At 36.6% G+C, this 21460-nt stretch overlaps 1 protein-coding gene across 1 annotated transcript; it reads right to left on the reverse strand.

Annotated features, from left to right (window-relative positions):
• Positions 1–14824: 14824 nt before the first annotated feature.
• On the reverse strand, positions 14825–16410 carry LOC149234385 (uncharacterized). The gene is made up of 5 exons (XM_089368255.1): positions 16082–16410; positions 15870–15932; positions 15593–15663; positions 15268–15470; positions 14825–14986 (listed from the first exon to the last, which is right to left on the reverse strand). The coding sequence occupies exons 1-5, from the start codon at positions 16408–16410 to the stop codon at positions 14825–14827; spliced, it is 828 nt and encodes a 275-aa protein (XP_089224381.1).
• Between the last annotated feature and the right edge of the window lie 5050 nt (positions 16411–21460).

The raw sequence follows: 21460 nt of genomic DNA on the forward strand, positions 1-21460 counted from the left end.
CAAGTTTAAGTTGCTTGACCAAGTCCTCTGATATAAGGTTTTCTTGTGACCCACTATCAAAAAGTGTGTCAATTTTAGTATGTTTTGAAATCACCCTCACATGAAACAGTTCAATTCTTTCTTCCTCATTAGGAGCTTGTACATGGCAGTTTGAGGTACTAGTGCTGGTTTGAGTTTCAATTTCTTTTCCCTTCAAGTTTTTCAAACCCATGGCCACAATTTTGGTTTCATCACCTGAATCATCCCCTAAATCCTGTGGTGTAGATGTAGTAGTAGCAGTTTTCTGTTTCCCTTTGGATTTGTTAAATTGAGGTCTTTTTTCAGGATATAATTTCCAATAGTTTTTCTCCTCATGGCCTGGTTTAGAACAGTGTTTACAGATCACTTTCTCACTCTCCTGTTTGAGATATGCATTCTTTTTGCCCTTTCCCTTGGAGGTTTTATCTTTGTTTTTCCCCTTGGGGGGCTTGTTTCTGCCCTCTTCAAATGTGTTTTTTCCCCTTGCCTCTAAATGGGTAGCTTGAACACAAACCTCGTCCAGGCTAGTAGGATTAAACATCAAGATGGTGTGTCTAAGGTAGCTATGCAAGCCACCAATGTATTTCAGCAAGGTTTCCTGGGTCTGTAAATCTACCCCTAACAAGAGAGCTCTTCTCCTGAATTCTTGGGTGTAGTCTTGGACACTCTGACCCTTAAGTTGTCTGAAATTTTGCCAGTTCATAATGGCTTTCTGCATGTGAGCAAGAGGATAAAACTGTTTTTTAATGGCTAACAGAAATTCAGGCCATGTTAAGGTAACCTTACCAAATTTCTTGATCTCCTCTTTAGTCTTGGCCTCCCACCAGACCAATGATGATCCATCCATTCTCAAAGAAGCCAACTAAATCTTTGTGGCATCATCATGCATATTCTGGATCCTCAAGTAAACTTCCAACTGCCTAATCTAGTTGTCAAGCTTTTCTGCATTCACTTCACCATTAAACATAGGTAATTCGAATTTTAAATCAAGCTTCAAAAAAGGACTTTTTCCAGAGGATCTATGCTTATGCACAGAAGAAGAAGACAAGGATGAAGAGGAAGAAGGTGACGATGGGGGTGGCGGATCACCATTACCTCCATGTCCTTTCTTGGAATGATCATCATCCTTCTTACCTCCTGAAGAGCCCTCTCCTTCCTGTGAATGTTTGGACCCTTCTCCAGCCAATTTCTCATTTCTTTCTTGGTACAATATCCTCACCATTTCAGTGAGGTCCAAGAAAGCCTTTCTGAAGGCTCTTTCTTCTTCTTTTGGATCCATGTCTGCAGGAATTTCTCCTTCATGTGCAGACATTCTTGAAGCTTCTGCTGAGACTCTTGAGGGTGAAATTGAAAGTGGAGGTGATGGCTCTCTGGCCTTCCTTGACTGAGGATTCTCTCGTTCTCTAGTCAACTGTCCTTCCCCTCTTTTAAGTTTCAACCTGGTAAGCATCAATACTTGCAAGACAGTTAGAAGATATTTGCACAAAACCAAGCTCTGATACCAACTTGATCTGAATTTGAAACTACTTGTAATTTGTTTGCAAGGTATTCAATTCAGCAATATACATGTTTAAAAGATTTCCATGTCTTGCAGAAAGAAAACAAATGAAATTTTTAGCTGTTCATGACCCATTTAAGCATAGCAGATTTATTTCCTTTTACTATTTAACACACTAAAATGAATTTGTTCTGTAAAATAAATCAACCACAGATGCAAAAGAAGTTGATAAGGCAGTTCACCCCTCATGGGCTACGTCTGCTGGGTCCAAAGCCCCCAAATGGGCCTATCCTTGTTTTAATTAAATGCTCAAATTGAATATACAGCTGAATAGAAGCATCTACAGCTGGAATAGATGGTAAAAACGGATTCAGAACACTTGAATCCTTCATGATTGACTATTGGATCACCTCCAATGGATACCTGCAACCCTATACAGTCTTCACAATACTGGGCCCTGGTGGCTCCTAGAACTTTCACGGCTCCAAAACCTCTGCAAATGACCTCATATGGCTGTAAGACCTACACCAATGGCTTCAAAAGGTCAAAAATACCCAAAATAAAAAAAAAAATCGTCCAAAACCACCTTTCCTAGCCAAAGTTATGGCCATTTACTCCCAACTGCCAGCTGCCCCTACAAAAACTCCAGCTAACTTTAGTTACGTCCAGATAGGCCCGCCAAATATGGCGGGCCCGCCAATTTTGGCGCTCCTGCCAGAATCTCTGCCAAACAAACCGGGCATTAACTGGTTGTTTAAAATTGCATGTGACCGAAAATCCGGTTGGCGGTTAGCATGGGATTCCGCGCCGGGGTTAGGAGCTAGGCCACGGTTTTCGGCACCCGGTCATATGGTATGGGGGCTGGCCGCTTAGGGGCTGGCCCCCTTCATTTCCCGCCCATCAACAGTTTTAAACTTTAAAAATATTTCATGCCGCCCACATGATATGTCCGGTTGTGTTGGTGCAATGGTAAAGCGTTGGATTGTTGTTGATGAGGTCGCGGGTTCGATTCACAATCCGACCAAAAAAAATTTTGAACATAACTGCTGACGTCACCCAGGCCACGTGGCGGCCTCCGAGCCTGCCACGTGGCAGCCTGTGATTGGTTGGCCAACAAGGAATATTCCCTGGAATATTCCACAGAATATTCCCTGGAATATTCTTTTTTAAATTTTTTTTGAAAAATTCAAATTTCCAATGTTACTGAGAAATTCTTCTTTTTGCCATAACTTTCTCATACGGCGACCGTTTTTCGAACCGTTCATGGCGCCGGAATCAGGAGGATGAGCACTTTCCATTCGTTCCACTTTGAACCAGTTCTAAGCATTTTAAATTTTGAGCATTTTACGACACTTAGGACATGAGCACCTGATCACCCAAAAAGCGTGTTGTTAAGCCTTCCTACATAGGTCTGCGTTGTTGTGACCTATAAAACAGGTCCAAAAAATATGCTGAAGTAGCTCAGGAATTTAGGAACACGTGCTTACTGCCTTGAGATAGTTTTGAACTGATGGTTTGCCCATTCAACAGTATATCAACTTGACCTGAGTAGAGGTTTTCCCTCAACCTTCTTGCTATTGAATCTCATACTTCCTATAACAATTTCGTGCTCTCTTTATGACTTTGGCACAACCTTCAAGGGAACTTGAACTATTGGTTTTCTTTGTTCTTGCAGCTATAGTATTTTTCTCAAAGCCTTTTCCTCCATCTTCATAAACTCCCTTCCTCCCTTCACAATAGCTCTCATGAGAATAATGATTTCAATCTCCTTTTTCCTCCCTTTTGTCTTCTCCATAAGATGAGAACCCTAACCCTTAAGATCTAATGACTAAGATTAAATCTCAGCTCATTAGATCAAGGGTGGAGATCGTTTCCTCTTAACCCCATTTTTAATGTGGCACCCTTTCTATTAATGAGCCTCCTTAGTACTCTTTAATGTTTTAGTACCATGGTCACTTTTTCCTCATAAAGTAACTTTTAGATATAAAAGCCACTTTAATAATATAAAGTGTACTCTAGTACTTTACACATAAAGTCACTTTTAGAAACATTTGACTTTAATAACTTAAAATATCTAGTACATCTCCACATAAAAAGTACTTTAGCCCTTTGACATTAATTAAACTCATGATGTCACTTAAACAAAAGGTGATTAAGCCCCAAGAGTTAGCTCAATCAGTCAAATCAGTGCCTCGCCAATCGGGAGGTCACAGGGTCAATTCCCTAAAGCTCTTCGGGTCAGGTCAGTGAATAGGTCAAGGGGTGTGATCCCCTTTGGGTGGGATCCACCCTAGTGTTGACCCGTGGATGTAGTGGCTACCCAGTGACCATGGGTATCCGTGAACCACACGTGAAAAAAAAGGTGATTAATGTGTTTCCCGAAGAAAAAAAAAGAAATGCCTAGGAAACACCTCCTTGGTACCTTTATTTTTTTTAACACTCCCTCTTACCGAGGAAGGTGTTTCTCATCATTCCCATCTTGTATCTGAAGAATACATGCTTTCCCCTTGGCAATGACTTGGTGATAATGCATGCTACCTGTTCATCAGTGGATACATACTCAAGCTTCACAGCTCCCCCGTGAACCCAATCTCTAATGTTGTGGTATCTGATCTTAATATGCTTTGACTGATCATGAAATACTAGATTCTCAAAGAGTTTGATACAACTCTGATTATCACAATATATCGTAGTTGGTCTTGACCTCTAACCAAATAAACCAAATAGCATCTTATGAAGCCAAAGTGCCTCGCAACTTACCTGACTAGCTACCATATACTTTGCCTTTGCGCTGCTCAACACCACTGACCTCTGTTTCCTGCTAAACCATGATACAACTACTGAGCCCAACGAGAGACAACACCTGGTAGTACTCTTCGTGTCACTAGCATTGCCATCCCAATATGAGTCTATGAAACCAATAACTTTGACTCCATCTCCCTTTACATAGTCCAAACAATAATCCACTGTGCCTTGTAGGTACCTCAACACATGTTTCATAACCACCCAATGCACTCTTTTGGGCTCCATCATAAACTGACTCAACGTGTTGATTGTGAAACAAATATCTAGTCTAGTGTTGACCAGATACATCAAAGAACCGATCAATTGATGATACAATGTGGGGTTCACCAACTCAAAATTTGAAGCATGCAAATTCTTCCAGTTGGTGATCATAGGAGTAGCCATAGGCCTGCGACCTTCTCTACAAAATCTCTTCAATATATCACCTGCATACATGCCCTAGCCAATGAAGATATTCTCATCCTCTTACCAAACCTACAAGACCAAAACATAATGCATCAGTCCCATATCAGTCATGTCAAACTCTGAAGAGAAATCTCTCTTACAATGTTGGATGAGTTTTCCCTCTCCTGTAATAAACAAGTCATCCATATACAGAACTAGAATAAGTGGATCATTGCTAACCATAATGAAACAGAGGTTTAGCTATGCATCACTCTTTTGGAAACCCATTTGCTACAAGTAGGAATCTGTCCTCTCGTACCATGCCCTCGATGCCCACTTCAGTCCATACAAGGCTTTGTTAAGCCTGCACACATGAGACTCCCTCCCATGCACTTCAAAGCCCTATGGCTGCTCAATGTACACCTCCTCTTGTATAATACCATTGAGAAAGGTGACCTTCACATCCATCTGGTGAATCCTCCAACACATCTTAGTTGTTATAGATATCACTGCTCTAATTGAAGTATAATGAGCAATTGATACAAAGGTATCCTCATAGTCAACTCCCTCCACCTGTGAGAACCCCCGTACCATAAACCGAGATTTTAACTTCGCCACGTTTCCATTCACAACATGTTTGATCTTGTAGAGCAACTTGGAAGTCACCACTAACTTCCCCTCAGGTCACGACACTACCTCCCAGACATCATTATTCATGACAAAGGCATACTCCTTCACCATGGAATCCCTCTAGATCTGTTGACTGGTGACCTCCTCAAAACTAGTTGGCTATGTATCCACAACATCTACCACAAAGCCACCTAACCTCTATGGTGGTCTTCTCTCGCTCACTAACCACTTGGGTTTCCCCACTACCTCTTGTGCTTCCTTTAGGGTATCACGAAGCCATCTTGGATTCCTCTTCCCTGTAGTAGCCCCTTGTGGTGGTATGGGAAAATCATCAACTAGAGCCTCTCCTCCTAACAAGGAAGGCTCTGTTATGATTAATGGAGATCTTGGACTCTGAGATCCTACACCTGACAATTATGCATCAGTTGATACCACAATCTGTGATACTAGAGTCTGAGACCCTATCACCACTGAAGTAGATGATCCATGTACCACTTGATGCTCTTGAAACTTGTGGTGTGGCCCCCTGCCGAGGAGCCTACTGCTCTACCTGATTGTGGCCACATCAGGGGAAGATCATGGCCACATCCATGGGCCACACGAAGGGTTCCACCGCACAACAGAAGCATGTGGATAAGGTCGTAGAAGAATACAAGGAAATCATATCCTCACCCACAGGGATATCTTTGCCTGTCAAGTCAAGCATTCAATTGATATGACTCCCAAAGCGCCTCTACCCAATCGGCCGATATACCACCACTCTATTCTGGAAAATTAAGGAATCAAGTGGCAGATCCAAGAGTTGTTGCAAAAAGGTCACATCTGATGAAGTTCCTCACCTTGTGGGAGCTCGATTGTAATTGTACAAAAAAAGGATGCAACGTGGAGACTCTACATTGATTATTAGGCATTAAATAAAATCATTGTTAGGAACACGTATCTAATCCCATGGATCAAGACCTTCTTGACCAACTCAAAGGGCACAAGTATTTCAACAAGATCGATTTAAATTCTGGTTATCACCAGGTTCCAATAGAGCACACGGATGTATGGAAGTTCAAATCCAAGGAGGGTCTTTTTGAGTGGAAGGTCATGCCTTTCGGGTTGACAAATTCCCCTGCAACTTTTATGATGTTGATGGATGACATATTGCAGCCCTTTACCAACTCGTTCATGGTTGTATATCTGGACGACATCCTCATCTTCAAAAGGAGTTGGGAAGAGCACTTGAAACACATTCAATAGGAACTTCAAAGCCTGCGACAACATAAACTATGGGCCAACTTGGAGAAATGCACCTTTGGCATGAGCTAGGTCAAATACTTGGGTTACATAATTGACGAGAAAGGTGTGCATGTAGATTTGGATAAGATCTAAGTCATTTGGGATTGGCCAACCTTGACCACTCTAACAGAGCTTCACATATTTTTGGGCCTTGCCAATTTTTATCGGAGGTTCATGTTGGGATTCTCTCATATCACTTGGCCTTTGAGTCAAGTTACCAAGGGCAGAGGGAAATAAAAAAAAAATATGGTCTGTGTCCCAATAGAATGCATTTGTTGAATTGAAGCACCACCTCTGCTCTATACCAATACTCACATTCCCAGACCTAGAACAACCATTTGATATTGAGACATACTCCTTTAGCTATGTTATTGGTGCAATTATCACCCAACAAGAGCATCCGGTAGCCTATCATAGTGAGACACTTTCCGGAACAATTCAGAAATACCCTACCTATGATAAGGAGATGTATTCCATCGTGAAAGCTTTCCGACAATGGAAACATTACATTATAGGGAAGGAGATAGTCATCCACATAGATCACTGCCCCCTCCATTTTATACAGACCCAAGGGAAGTTGCAGAACGATCGCCATAAGAAGTGGTACACATATCTACAACAATTCCCTATTAATACTAAATACAAGAAGGACCACACCAATCATGTTGCATATTCCCTCAGTAAGCCCCCGATTGCAACACTGACCATTGTTCTCAACTCTTGTGGCCAAGAGGACTTTGGATGGATACAACTATACAAAAATGATCCAGAGTTCACCACTACATACCAGATGCTAGTGGAAGGAAAGAAAATTCAGAAATTCCACCTCCAAGATGCATTATTATTCTACCTAGGCCACCTTTGTGTTCTTTCAAGCGAGCGTGCTAAGATAATTTTGGAGACACACTACAGTTGTGTCGCAAGACACTTTGGTGTGGAGAAAATTGTGGCCATACTATAGAAGTATTTTTATTGGTCAAATCTTGGATAGGATGTTGGAAAATACATAAGATCCTGCACTATTTGTGCCATCGCCAAGCCAACCATTAAGAAGCAAGGCTTGTATACTCCATTTCTTACTCCTAGCCGGCCCTGGGAATCCATCTCCATGAACTATATGTTTGGAATTTCTTCTACCAAGCATAGCAACGACTATGTATTTGTGGTCATCAATAGATTTTCTAAGATGGCCATATTGGTCGCTGCAAGAAGAGTATCACAATAGAGTCCACTGCCAGATTCTTCTTTGAACAAGTGTCGGTACGTTTTGGGATCCCGCAGACCATTATATCTTATCGAGATAGCAGGTTCCTAAGCACATTTTGGTCAAGACTTTGGTCATTATTGGACACTAAGTTCACCAAGTCAACTGCATTCAACCCCCAGAATGATGGCCGGAAAAAGGTCGTCAATGATTGTGCACATACTACACATGTAAAACTCTAAGCATATGCGAACATGGAATGAGAGTCTTCCCTATGTGAAACAAAACTATAACAAAGCTCTCCATAGCTCGACTGGGCATAACCCCTTTGAAGTGGGCTTGGGATTTCAACCATTATGTCCCCTTGATGTTGCACTGCCTTTTGCAACTACATAGGAAGAATTTTCCCATGTTTAGTCTGAAGTTGATAAATCCACCAAGTTTATTAAGTGCATTCAACACATCCACTAGCAAGTTCATGACATCTTTGATCAATGCAATGCCAAATACAAACAATGACATGATCAACATCGGGTGCCTCATAAGTTTTAGGTCGGCGATAAAGTTTGGTTACATCTGCAGAAAGAGTGCCTCCTTAGAGCCCATCGTAAGATTCTTCCACTTAGATACGGGCCTTACACCATCACCAAGGTCGTGGGAGACAATGCTTTCGATCTTAGTATCCCCCATTCCTTGGCTTACACCCCATGTTCAATGTGGACTACTTTTAGCCATACTTTCCACCATTGATGGACACATCTGACATTGTTGAGTAGTTGACGCCAATAGAGCTCAACCTACCTATTCCACTTAGACCCCCAAGACTGTTTCTTTCAGTTTCCTTAATTGTAGCACAATTTACTATTTTTGGTAGTTTTTCAGGTCTTGAACTTCTGGAGCCATTTTGAGGCCCTAAACAATGTTTTTTTGGAAAATGGGAAAACTTGTAGATTGTGGCAAGGGATTTCAATCAAAAGTTGTATTCCTCGGATATATATTTATAATGATGTATTGTACGCTTCAAATGGAGATCGTATGCCAAAGTTATAGTCACGGGAAGTTGGTGTACCAACTAACCCCAATGGTGCCCACAAACTTTTGGCACTTCATCTCCTGGGGTTAGGTTTTTATATGTTTGGGGTTTTCCTTTGTTTCTCAATAATAAAAATGCTTGCAAGCCTCATTGTAACACATTTCAGAGGCATGTAGCGGCCACATATCTTCTTAGAGATAAGTTACCATTGCCTGAGCTAGTTTATTTCCATTTTGCATGTAAACAATTTTCAATATTTTGTTATTAATGAATTAAAGTTCAGTTTTTGTTGTAGCTCCGTGTTTTTGTTTAAATTTGTATATCATTTCCTTCCTGAATAAATATGGATCATGAAGAGAGTAGTTGAGAGTGGATAGAGAAAGGGAAGAATAGAGAGATTTTTTGTTTTGTAGTAGCCCATGGGCCATATGTCTCACTTCTTTATATTTGCACCATTTCTATTTAGAGAAAGAGATAGCACAACAACCTCACCTTCCATCTAGGCTTTCTTTTGAAAGGATTTCGAAAGTCATATCTTGTATTGTTGTGGTTTAGTGAGTGATTGTTCTATATTGCATGCATAAGCAAACATAATAATTTAAAAAATCTAGAAAGTTTAAGGAAAATTAACTCTCATAGTATACATTTCATATTTCAGTAAATCTTTATCAGATTTGTTATGACAAACTTTCAAATAGAATATCCATGGCCTTTTATGGATCATATTAGTATTAGAATGGGTTCCTTTGGGTATATTGTAGGGAGTTGTAGGGGATCCATATAATTTTAAGCAGAAAGTCATCAAACCCTAGCCATGAATGACGAATCTATTAATAACCCTTAAGATCCAACGTAGGAGAGATTCACAAGGTTGGAAGAGAAGGTAACATATATTAACCATGATATGAATCTCCTCATGGTGGATCTAGAAAATAAGGTTGGGTTCAAAGAAGACGAAATTTCCAACTCAGAGGTTAGATCAAAAGGAAAATTGAGGGATTGAGAAGAACCAAAGAAGGAGTCTAAGAGAGAACCTAAAAAAGAACAACCCATTTTGAGTTCCATGAACCATTCATGATCCTTGTTTAATATGGAACTAAAGGTTTACGTAAAACTATATTAAGATGAGAATAAAATTTGATATTAAATCAACAGTTGCATCAGTTAGAGGTTTATTTTAATGTTCATTAGATAGAGGAGGAGTAGAAAATTTCATTTTCTCATTTGAAATTGCAAGGCCATGCCTTAATCCAGGTGGATATTGGTGGCTATCCACCTATTCCACTTGGATCCCCAACACTATTTTATTTCAGTTTCCTAATTTCTAGCACAATTTACTATTTTTAGCATTTTTTGGGTCTTGAACTTTCGAAGCCATTTTGAGGCCCTAAACAACATCTTTTTGGAAAACAGGAAAACATATTGATTTTGATGGGCGTTTGTAGTAGAAAGTTGTTGTTCACGGATAGTTATTTATAACGAGGTATCATATGTATCAAAGAGATATCATATGCCAAAGTTACAACCATAGGAAGTTGATGTACCAACTAACCCCAACGAGGCCCACAAACTTTTGGTGCTTCATCTCCTTGGGTTAGGTTTTTGGATGTTTATGGCTTTGCATTGTTTCTCAATAATAAAAATGCCTCCAAGCCTCATTGTAACACTGTTGATAAGACATGTAGACATCACATATCTTCTTAGAGATAGCTACCATCACTCGAGCTAATTTATTTCCATTTTGCAAGTAAACATTTTTAAGTATTTGTTAATAATTAATTGAAGTTCAATTATCACTATAGCTTTGTATTTTTGTTTAAATCTATATTTCATTTCGTTCTTGCATAAATACGGGTCATGCCTTGACCTAGTGGTAAAGCCACATGGAAACCTTGAGGTTGGAGGGGGATCCCTCAATAATAAAGTGTGAGGATTTCAAAACTCTCATGAAGTCCCAATTCTACCTTATTGGTTATGTATAGGACCAGTGGGTCTGATGGAATTACTTCGGGCATAGACAAGGGAAACATGTTTAAGAGTGCACCACATACTTTAGGAAGATGGAAATAATGTTAGGTATCTCTCCCAAGAAACCAAAAATACTCCTTAAGTATTTGGGGAGACTACACAACCATCTGCAAAAGCAAGTGATGTTGTGGATAATAGTGGATGAGGCTTATGTATGGGAAAAGTAGCTAGAAAGCATAGCCTAGAGGAAACGAAATCAAGTGGTACAAAGTAGAAGGAACACTAGGAGGCTTCCAAAGAAGAGAAGAAGAAATGGAAATGGGGGGAGGCCAGAAAGACAACAACCACAACACACCACTACAAAGATCCTAACAACCAATACAACTACTGCAACATTGATTGTCACACATAGCAGAAGTGCTAGAAATTACATCCAAATCCCAACCCAAAGAACTGAAAGAAAGATGCAAAGAAGAAAAATCTCATAGCCATAGCTTCAAACAATCAAGTGGAAAGAAGCTCAGACATGGATGAGAAGATTGTTTGTACATCAAGGTAGAAGGGTTGAAGGCTAAGTAGCCTTCAACAACAAGTAAAGAAGGAGATGACCAAATTCTTCCATACAAACACATGTCAAGAAAATGAAAATTAATGATGTGTTTGACTTAGGATCATAGACGAATCTTATTGTACTAGAGTTAGTCAATAAACTAGGATTTTAGGTTCGAGATCATCCATGTCCATATCCATTGAATGGGTAAAAAATGATGTAAAAATGAATACTACCTCATCAAGGATGGAAAATCCTTCACCATCAACATGTACAAGGGAAATTTTAAAATTAATTGGTAAGTCCCAACCAAGCCAGGAAATTGATCAGTTCTAGCAAGAAGTATGTTTTACTATTTAGAGAAACTTGATTTGTAGAAGAGTCAATGAGAGCGAAAAAATCCTTGGTGGGGTGTACTAAGAAACAAAGACAATAACTAGGCAAGTTTCTATAGGCACACAAAGGAGTTTTCTAGGAGCTTAAAGTGTTACTACCCAAGAGGGAAGTGGAGCATGAGACCCAACTATTGTTGAAATCTCCATTTCCAACATTGGGTTGTACATGAAATCTATAATAGAAGCAAACTAGGTGAAGTAGTTACAATAGTTTTTGGAGCATGGTGTCATTCGACCAAGTACCTCACCATGTATATACTTTTTAGAACACCCCTAAACATAAGTAAAATTTAACCAACATTGATAGATTAACTTGGAGATAGGAAAAGATGTCATTCATGAACTTCAACTATGTATGACTACATAGCTTTAAGATTTAAGTAAAAAGGGAGAAGCACCTGAGGAAATTTAGAGTGGGCCAATACCAATGGAGTTGTATAGTGCCCGAATTCCCCAGAAGGTGGCGATACCCCTTCTTTGGTGAGTTGTAGACCTTCTAATTGAAACCTTGGGTTGTTTAATTCATCTTTTGTATGCTACAAATGGTTCATTTGATCAATCAATATATCCATTACAAAGGCCAACTGAGATGCCAATTGCTTTGTTCTAACTTATAGGTAGCATAGAGTTTCCAACATGTTAGTAATTTCATTCATGTAGGTTAGGGTATCCTTGCTTCTATCATGTGCCATGGAAAAGATACAACCATTTTTCTATAGGGTGGCAACCATAATTCTCTACAATGAATATAACAAATAACCAAATCACACATGATCCAAAAGGATAACAACCCATGTGTGACAAGAAACCATGACCATACCTGTGATCCTCTTCATGATTGTTCTATATCATCAATGTACTAAACAATAATGATCCTTTCTCCATGGGAGATATACAAACATATTGCTTACATAATGACCATCACACTCCTTACGTTCGAGTGTGTGTCTTCCCAAATGTCGATGGGAGAAACTGAGTGCCCAATGTCACATTAGACTTCTGCTTCATGGCATGAGTAGAGATTAAGGAATGAGCTAGAAAAATTCCCTCGATTAGGTCTGCAAGGTTCCAGATGGGTGCCTTGTTGGATGGGAGGTGAGAGAGTCTATCAGGGAGTTATTTTCTCTAAGAATGAGATAAAAGATAACTTGTAAAATGATGTTTGTCCATGAACAAATACACCTAAAGAGAGATTTTAACTTTGGATCAAGTGGTGAGGTGCCTAGGCGTATATGTTTAATAACATTTTTGAGTCTCTAATAATGATTGATTTGTGGGAATGATTAGAGAGGGCCAAGGTTATTCATTGGAGTAAGGCATAAGCCTCTACTTGATTATTTGAGGCATGACCTAGACTCCAAGAGAATGTTTGTTCAAATGTTCCTTTGGGACTATATATCACATCTGTCACCCCATTTTTTTAATGAAGTACATGAGGGTGGACTTTGTCACTTATGTGTGCACACATTATGAAACCATTAATATAATCTCTTTTGGTGTGGTCACATATTCAACCACTACCTCTAGGTGTTCCCATGGCTTTCAAAGCAAGTTATAGATCCATCTTGACCTAAGACAATTATAATCAAATCCCTCGAGGTGTAACTTTTTTTATCATTTAAAATGAATCTAGGCTCTTTATAATGTCACTTAATTATATAAAATTTTATTGAATTTTGTAAAAATGTAAATAGATTTATATTTACATTATAACAATATTTTAGTATAAAAATTATATTTGTAATATTTCAATTTATATGCAAATTTATTTAAATCTCTTGATATGCAAACTTCTTTTAGAGTGAAAAGTGATTTGATCCCTCTGGACTTGGTAGATCCGGAATTAGGATGGATCTATAGTGGTTTAATCTTCCCCTTTAAATAGCCTATATTCCACGTAAATACCATAGATTAATAAACAATCTTAATCATTCCTTTGAAAAAAAACCAAAACAAATGTTCAATCAAAATCTGGAAAAACACATTACATTCCAAGAATGCCTTTGACCCATCTTCTGAACTTCCATTTACAAAATCAAATTGTTACCCATAATGAACTGAACGTCACAGATCAAAACTCACTCAAAGTGTGTTCCACATTTTTTTGGAACTTCAACTTGTCAAATCAAATTGTTATATTTAAGTGAAGGGATTTGAACTGGTCACTTATCTCAAAGAGTTATTACACCTATTCGCCATCAATCCAAAATCTGTGAGCTAAATTGTTATAGATAATCAATTAAAGGTGGCAAATCAAAATTTACTCCAAGTGCTCTTAACAAATTTTGGCACTTCACTGATTTGCTTTGATAACATCCAATTATTACTGAAATTTATTAGTGCACTCATTCACTATCAATCTAAAATCAATTTATTAGTGCACTCATTCACTATCAATCTAAAATCAGTGAGCTAAATTGTTACCCCTACTGAATAAGATGTCACCAATCAAAATTCACTCCAAATTTGTTTGGATGAAAACCCAATCATTACTGAAATTCATTAATACACCTATTCACAGTACATCCAAAATCAGTAGTCTAAAATGTTACTTATAATGAATTGAATGTCACTAATCAGAGGTCAAAATTCACTGCAAGTGCTATTAACAAATTTCGACCCTTCTTATTTTTCTAATTTGCATTGATGACAATCTAATCATTGCTGAAATCCATTATACAGAGTCACATCGAGTATTGCATAGAAACACATGGAAGAACATTTCTCTCACAGGAACAGTAGATGGCCTAATTTCTACAGACATGACTAGTACTATCCAACATTTTTACTAGCCATCCTTATTCCAATTGTGCGTTTAGAAAAATCGAACGCATCACTTGAAAAGTTAACACTTGAATTCACAGAATCTTTAACAGCCAAACCAGTCCATATTAACGCAGAAAAGCAGCCTATCTGAGTGCTGAAAGAGAGGCATTGCTATAACCTCACCAAGTTCAATTCCTAACACCGAGTGATTGATCCTCCCAGCAAAGGGCATTGAGTCTTGTGTAATAGGAAACCAGTCTATGTAACTGTAACTGTTGCATGTATTTCATTACAAGTTTGATTGCGAGTTGGTTTTTTCTATGTGGCTTTTGGTAGCTTCATCCTGGTCAGAGAGAGATTTAAAAATGGCTGGCTTTGCATTTATAAGCCCCTCCAAAGCCTCAATTGCAGTTTCTATGCTTGTCTCCACAAGCTTCTCAGTAGAAGTCATCTAAATCCATCACAGCTTCAAATATCAGCTAATATGAATAAAACCATGCTTATTTGTAAAGCATTTAGGTTATGAAATATTTAAGAACATGCCAATTAATTTTATCTCAGATAGTTAGGGGGGATATTATCATCGTCCATATAACATGTTAAACTAGTATTGAGTATATTATTGAAATAACTTCAAACCTTCTTATCAAATAACATTGAACATGAAGAATAAATTCATATAAACACATCTAATGTTTGTGCTGTTTCTGCCTATTGGAATTAAATATTTACCTGGTGAATGAATTCATGTGTAGTGTGAGCATCTTCGATCACTTCCACAGAGAGGTTCTCAACAAAATTTGCCACTTTATTGATGGTCCCATCTTGAGGGAACTCCTCTTCTATATCTTTAGAGATCTCCTCTGTCATGCTCGCCACTTTCTCCACTGCCTCTGCTATGTCTTCCACCATTTCTGCTGCTTTCTCCACATCCCCTGTACTTTGTCATATCCAATCCAAACATTTCAATCAGTTTTCTTGATGGGAAAATTAATGGCCAATATCTGGCCTCTGTAACACAACGGAATTCTCTTGTTTGCACAGAGAAAAGGCGTACTTTCTATTTTCAACAGATCGGCCATATGCCCACCCCACAAGGTTATCACAGATCCAAAGAGCCATCGTAGCCTGCAGGGATTGAAAACACACAATTCAGAAAAAAGCTTAAGATTGAAGAATTCAGGTTTTCTGTCCACACACTCTGTTCATAATAATTTTCTCAAAACCTTTATTTCTTTATAAACACAGAAATCCATGTGACCTTTATTCACAGGGCATTCAAATCCATAGCGAGGATTAAGACAGAGAATTGAATAAAACACAGTAGTAATTACTGACCACGGTGGGATAAACCAGAGCGCATATTTTCATTTCTATTTATGTTTATATCTCTGGACCTGCAATAACCATTCATATTTATTTGGTCAACATATAAAACCAAACTTTTCAGTAATCCTAGTTCATGGGTTGGTTCAATAAAGTTTTCATCAATGTAATCTACAGGGATGGATGAATAAGAATAAAAAAAACACAGCAGTATTCTAACCTGATTTCCCCTGCAACATCTCTATGCTTTTCATGATTATGTGCTTTGGAGTGATCCGAGAGGTGTCTTGCTAGGTATAGCTTAAATCCCACGGACTCAGAAACACCCAGTCTTCTTGGCTGTGAAAGGAGAGCACCATAGGCAGATGGTGGTTGCCAAACATTGGCAAACCTAAGATGTGCAGGGGAAGAATATGATGTAGAATCATTATGGGGAATGACTGGATAATTCTTCCAAGAAGTAGATGTGGCTGATTGGACAGTAGGCAAGTGATTGATGGAAACAGTAGGGCTTGGTCGGATGAATTGTTTACACTTATGGGTACTCATAGCTCTTATTGCAGTGAAGATCCTAACAGAGGTTCTGATGAAGAACGATCAATTGCTTTGGTCATAAATATTTGTTCTGCAACAAGGATTGAATACCTTTCTGTATGTTTTAGAAGTTGAAGAGCGAAATATGTGAATTTGTGTGTAGTGTTGGCAAATGGCGGGAGTGTGTAATGCAGAAAATTGATTCGTGGCTTCAAGTTATATACGTTGCACTGCAATTGATTTATAAACATTCAAGAAAAATGAGTCATCCGTTAAAGACTTGGCGTGGAATCTTCAAGGTTTGTGCCTGTGAAAATTGTGGCAGGGCCGTGGGACCATTATTTTTTAGTAAAGCACTTGAAACCCGCAAGCTTAAACACATATGCACAAAGTTGAGTTTGGACAAACTCATGAAAAATGGACGGATCCAATATATCCACGTGTTTATATATACAAAATTCAGTTTACGGGTAAAAAAATATATAAATTTAACATGTTAATGTTGCTAGAGGGCGTTAACAGTTACGTGGAAGGGACACATTATACTGGACTATAGAATGAGCTTCTCAACTCAATTAAAAAATAATAAAATAATATTTTAGATTAACAAATTAAAAATAACAATAACAAAAGAAATTAATGTTGAACATAATTAAAATACTTCAATTTGCAGTGCAATTTTATATAAAGATATAAAGCAACTAAAAAAAATCATTTATTTTTTAATATGAAAAAAATGGAATTTTTCCAATACTTAATATGGAGATGAATAGGAAAAAATGTACTTTTTCAATACTTAATATAAAGATGAATAAGAAAAAATTAATTTACTTTTTAGTATTAGGAAGAAATGTCATTTGTTCACTACTTATTATAGATATAATAAGAATAATATTATTGATATTACATGATGTGTAATTCATTCTTAAAACAAAAATATATTAATAACAAAAAATATTTTAGTGTCAACCATAAATAAAATATTTCAATATCCATATTAAGTAACATAATTTTATATCTATTTTATATAGACAAAATAAAGTAATTTAAATTAAAAAAATTCTTATATTTTCACTTTCCATAATTAGGGAGATGTGTAATTTATTTCATTTTTAATATGGAATTGATATTTAAGATTTTAAAAATATTAATAACAAAGAAAAATTTAAGGTGAGTTATAAATAAAATATTTCAATACCCAGGTTGAGTAAAGATTTTAACAAGAAACATATAGAGAGAAATTTTGAAATAATTCTTATTCCATTGATAGCTTCTTTCTAAATCAATGTATGAGGGAGATTTGTAATACTTTCAATGTTTAATATGCAATATTGTAGAAATACTAATAATAAAAATAACTAAATATAATGAGGGGACATGTTTTAACATTTTAATGTGGAGAATGTGAATTATAAATAAAATGTTTCAATGTCAACTACTTATATGTTATGCTAGCCCAAATCTATCTTAACTCGGGATCTACCAAGCACCCAGAGGGATCGAATATCTTTTCACTTTAAAAGAGGTTTGCATCTTAAGAGATTTGATCCCTCTAAGTCCTTGGTAGACTTCGAATTAAGATGGATCTAAGACCGAATATCTTTTCATTCTAAAAGAGGTTTGCATCTCAAGAGATTTGAACCCTCTAAGTGCTTGATAGATTTCGAGTTAAGATGGATCTACAATGGTATATGAAAATGAAATTTGACAACAAAAATGACAACATTTTATTTTATATATATTTTAATTACTGGAGTCATATATAAATTAAATGGTAAAGATAGATAAAACATTTATTTCATAATATATTTCACATTGTTAAAATTAATAAGTCATAATTATAACTTTATTTTAAATTATTAGTATTATTATTAATTATAAAAAAAATTAATGTATAAGTTATCTATATACACATTAGAAAAATTATGGAACAATATTCTTATTTATGAAAATTTACTCCACTTTACTATGAAATTCTTAATTTGTGACAATGATGATGATGATGATGATGGTTAACGTCCACTAAGACCAAATCATTGGTCTATTGGACCTAAAGAAACAAATTATTTATTTTGATTTAAGATTTTATTCCTATGCTCAAAAAGCTCGGAGAGACTATAATTTTGACATTGTAAACGGCTAGGAAGGTCAGTATTGTAACAAAGATTGTGAAACTGAGATCTAATGTGGTTGTACATGGGGCACTCTAAGAGGAAGTGGTTTTCATCCTCGATGTTCCTATTCTCACACATATGACAGATTCTTTCCATCCATGGCGTTTTAGGAACTGCCCAACGACCTGTTTCACTATGGAGCTCATGAGAATTCGTTCTAATCTTTGCTATATTAATTTTCTTCTTTGAGCTAGTTAAAATAGAGAGATACTTTTGATCTTCTAGGGTGGGGTTGATGACCTTCTTATAATAACTTAATTTTCTTTTAGCTGCTAAATCTTTCTCACACCACATTTTTTCTTTGAACTTAGAAGTAACAATATCTTTAATGTTATTTATGTTTTGCAATGCATCATTCTCGTTGATCTCCCAATAGTTTAACCAGGCCTTTGTGTCTTTATGCCACCCCCGATTGAGCCTTAGGTGGTTTTGGCTGGAATTTAAAGCTAGCTTAGGAAGTCTATGATCATCTATGTTATTGAGTTTGTGCTTGTACAGCAGAAACCTAATCATAGCTAGGCTCTCAATAGGGAAAATACCTGCTTCTATAAGGAGAATAGGATAGGGTGTATTACTTTTAATTTTCAAGCTATAAGTTATAAAAAGCTTCTAGATTTGCTCAATCTTTCTCCATGATTCTCTGGAGATGCTGCAACCCCAAACCTCACAGCCATATAAGATAATAGGAGTGACTAAAGTTTCAAAGAGGAACTTCTTTTTATCCCACATTACAAGGTTTGTTGTTTTACAATTATTTTCAAGACCAAAATAAGCTTTCCACCCCCATTAATCCTTTTCTCAATGCTATGGTTCAAGTTAAGCTTGTGATGAATATCAATTCCTAGGTACTTGTAAGAATACACTTCCTCCAAGTTATTATTGTCATACATAAAATTAGCGTAAGTGTCCTTCTTGGATTTGATAATCATAACTCTTGTTTTGTCAGTGTTAACAGTCATACCCATGGTAGAGCATAAATCCTTAAGAAATATACTTAAGTGTAACTAGAGTTTGTTAAAATATTATGAGAAATATCATATCTTATCAATATCACATGCCCAAAAAACCATAACTCTTCACATATACTTGCTTATATGATTTTTTCTTTTAATTAATCAATTTAATTAAAAGAGAAAAAATAACATAACTACTTTGAAGATAAATATCAACATTTTACTTTGTATATACTACTAAAAATATTATAGAATATTCTATGGAAATTAAATCTCTAATATCCACAAATACTCTAAAATGTTATATGAAAATTAAATTTCTTCTATCTATTTAATAATTATTGATAATTAAATTAAAATGATGGAAATCTATTTCCATATATATATATATATATATTCAAACATTATACTTCGTAATAAAATAATTAATAATAAATAATAAAAATTAAAATATAAACCCTATGCATATTTTTCATTGAAAAGGAATATAGAATATACGTTCCTTTTCATTTATTACAAAATTATTTGAACATTAAGAAGCCATAAGCATGAAAGAAATCTAACCGATTTCTAAGTATCCAAACAAAAACTTTACATTAAAAGTTAGACCTGATGGAAGAATATCATGGAAAGAAAAAAGACGCGTGTCATCATAGAATTTATGGATGAATGATAAATGTTTAAATGGTTCATCTGTCTTGACATTTAGTTGTATGTAGATGTGTGAGAATAAAGTAACTTTGAATGTATTCCCTCGTCTCACTAAGTAGAGAATAAAGTCTTGCATTTTGAACTTTGATATTATTAATTTTTAGGCGAACTTTATTGACTGGCCTTCATTATTGAAATATATATATCTATATATATATATATATATATATATATATATATATATATAATAATTAATGATATATATTGGCTTTTGGTTGTTTGATTCCAGAGGAGATGAGAGGTAGGTTGTTACTTATTTATATCGCCACATGGTCGAGAACACAGTAACATATTTTTTAAAGGCATTGATATGGCTTTTTTAAGCAGTATAAGGAAATCTTTAATCTTACATCCAACGGCCCTAGTACATGAATCACCTTCCTTGTGATTGCAAGTCTTATAAGTCTCCTCAATCTATCATTGGATCCTCCCACTTATGATATAGTTATGGTCACCTTGTGTGAGTGGTCTTTCACTGTAGTCATTGATGAACGTCTTAATTCTAGGTTGATGGGTACACTTCATATCACATCACACGATAAATTTTGACATCATTGCTTTTGGCCATGTAGCTTGTAGTTCATTATTATAATGCCAACTTCGGGAAAAAGTGACATTTCACGTTGCAAGCCTGGGGAAAAGACACCTTATCTTGATTTTCTCAACCATTGCAATGAAGGCTTACAAAATTCTCTCGAACTCTAGCATTTGCTTATCTTAGCTCTCTTTGTGGGGAACAAAGTTAGGGGAGCCTACTCATAGCAGTGCTTTTCTTCATCACTCTGCATTTTCCATCGACAACTTGTGGTTGCAATCAGTTTCAGTTTCTAAGATTATTCTTTGCAAAGATGAACACCTTGAGTTTATCAGCTGGAAACTTTTCTCTAGTGGAGCTGCAAGCCTTCATTTCTTCAATCTTACCATCCTTCCTCTCAGGTTTGCTGGCTATCCTTCTCTCTTGGGATTTCTAGTTACCTTCATCTCTGGTTCAATTTTAGTTTTCTATCTTGTTGGGTTCTTCAATACAGTTTCTACTGCATTTTATTGTTCTTTACCATAGTTTGGTTCGATATCTTGGAGGTTGGGCCCCTTGGGTATTTGTGGGGCTAGGCTTATCTAGGCTTCTAAGATTTTTGTAGGGTTAAAATTCTCTAGGCTCTCCTTTGAGTCTCCCCCTTCATATTGGGTCATGCTCTAGGTTTTTGTTTCATTGTCCACCTTTCTCTC

This window comes from Pinus tabuliformis, chromosome 8 (genome assembly GCF_031772625.1).
Source record: "Pinus tabuliformis cultivar Carrire ecotype Pingquan chromosome 8, CPIR1, whole genome shotgun sequence".
NCBI lineage: Eukaryota > Viridiplantae > Streptophyta > Pinopsida > Pinales > Pinaceae > Pinus > Pinus tabuliformis.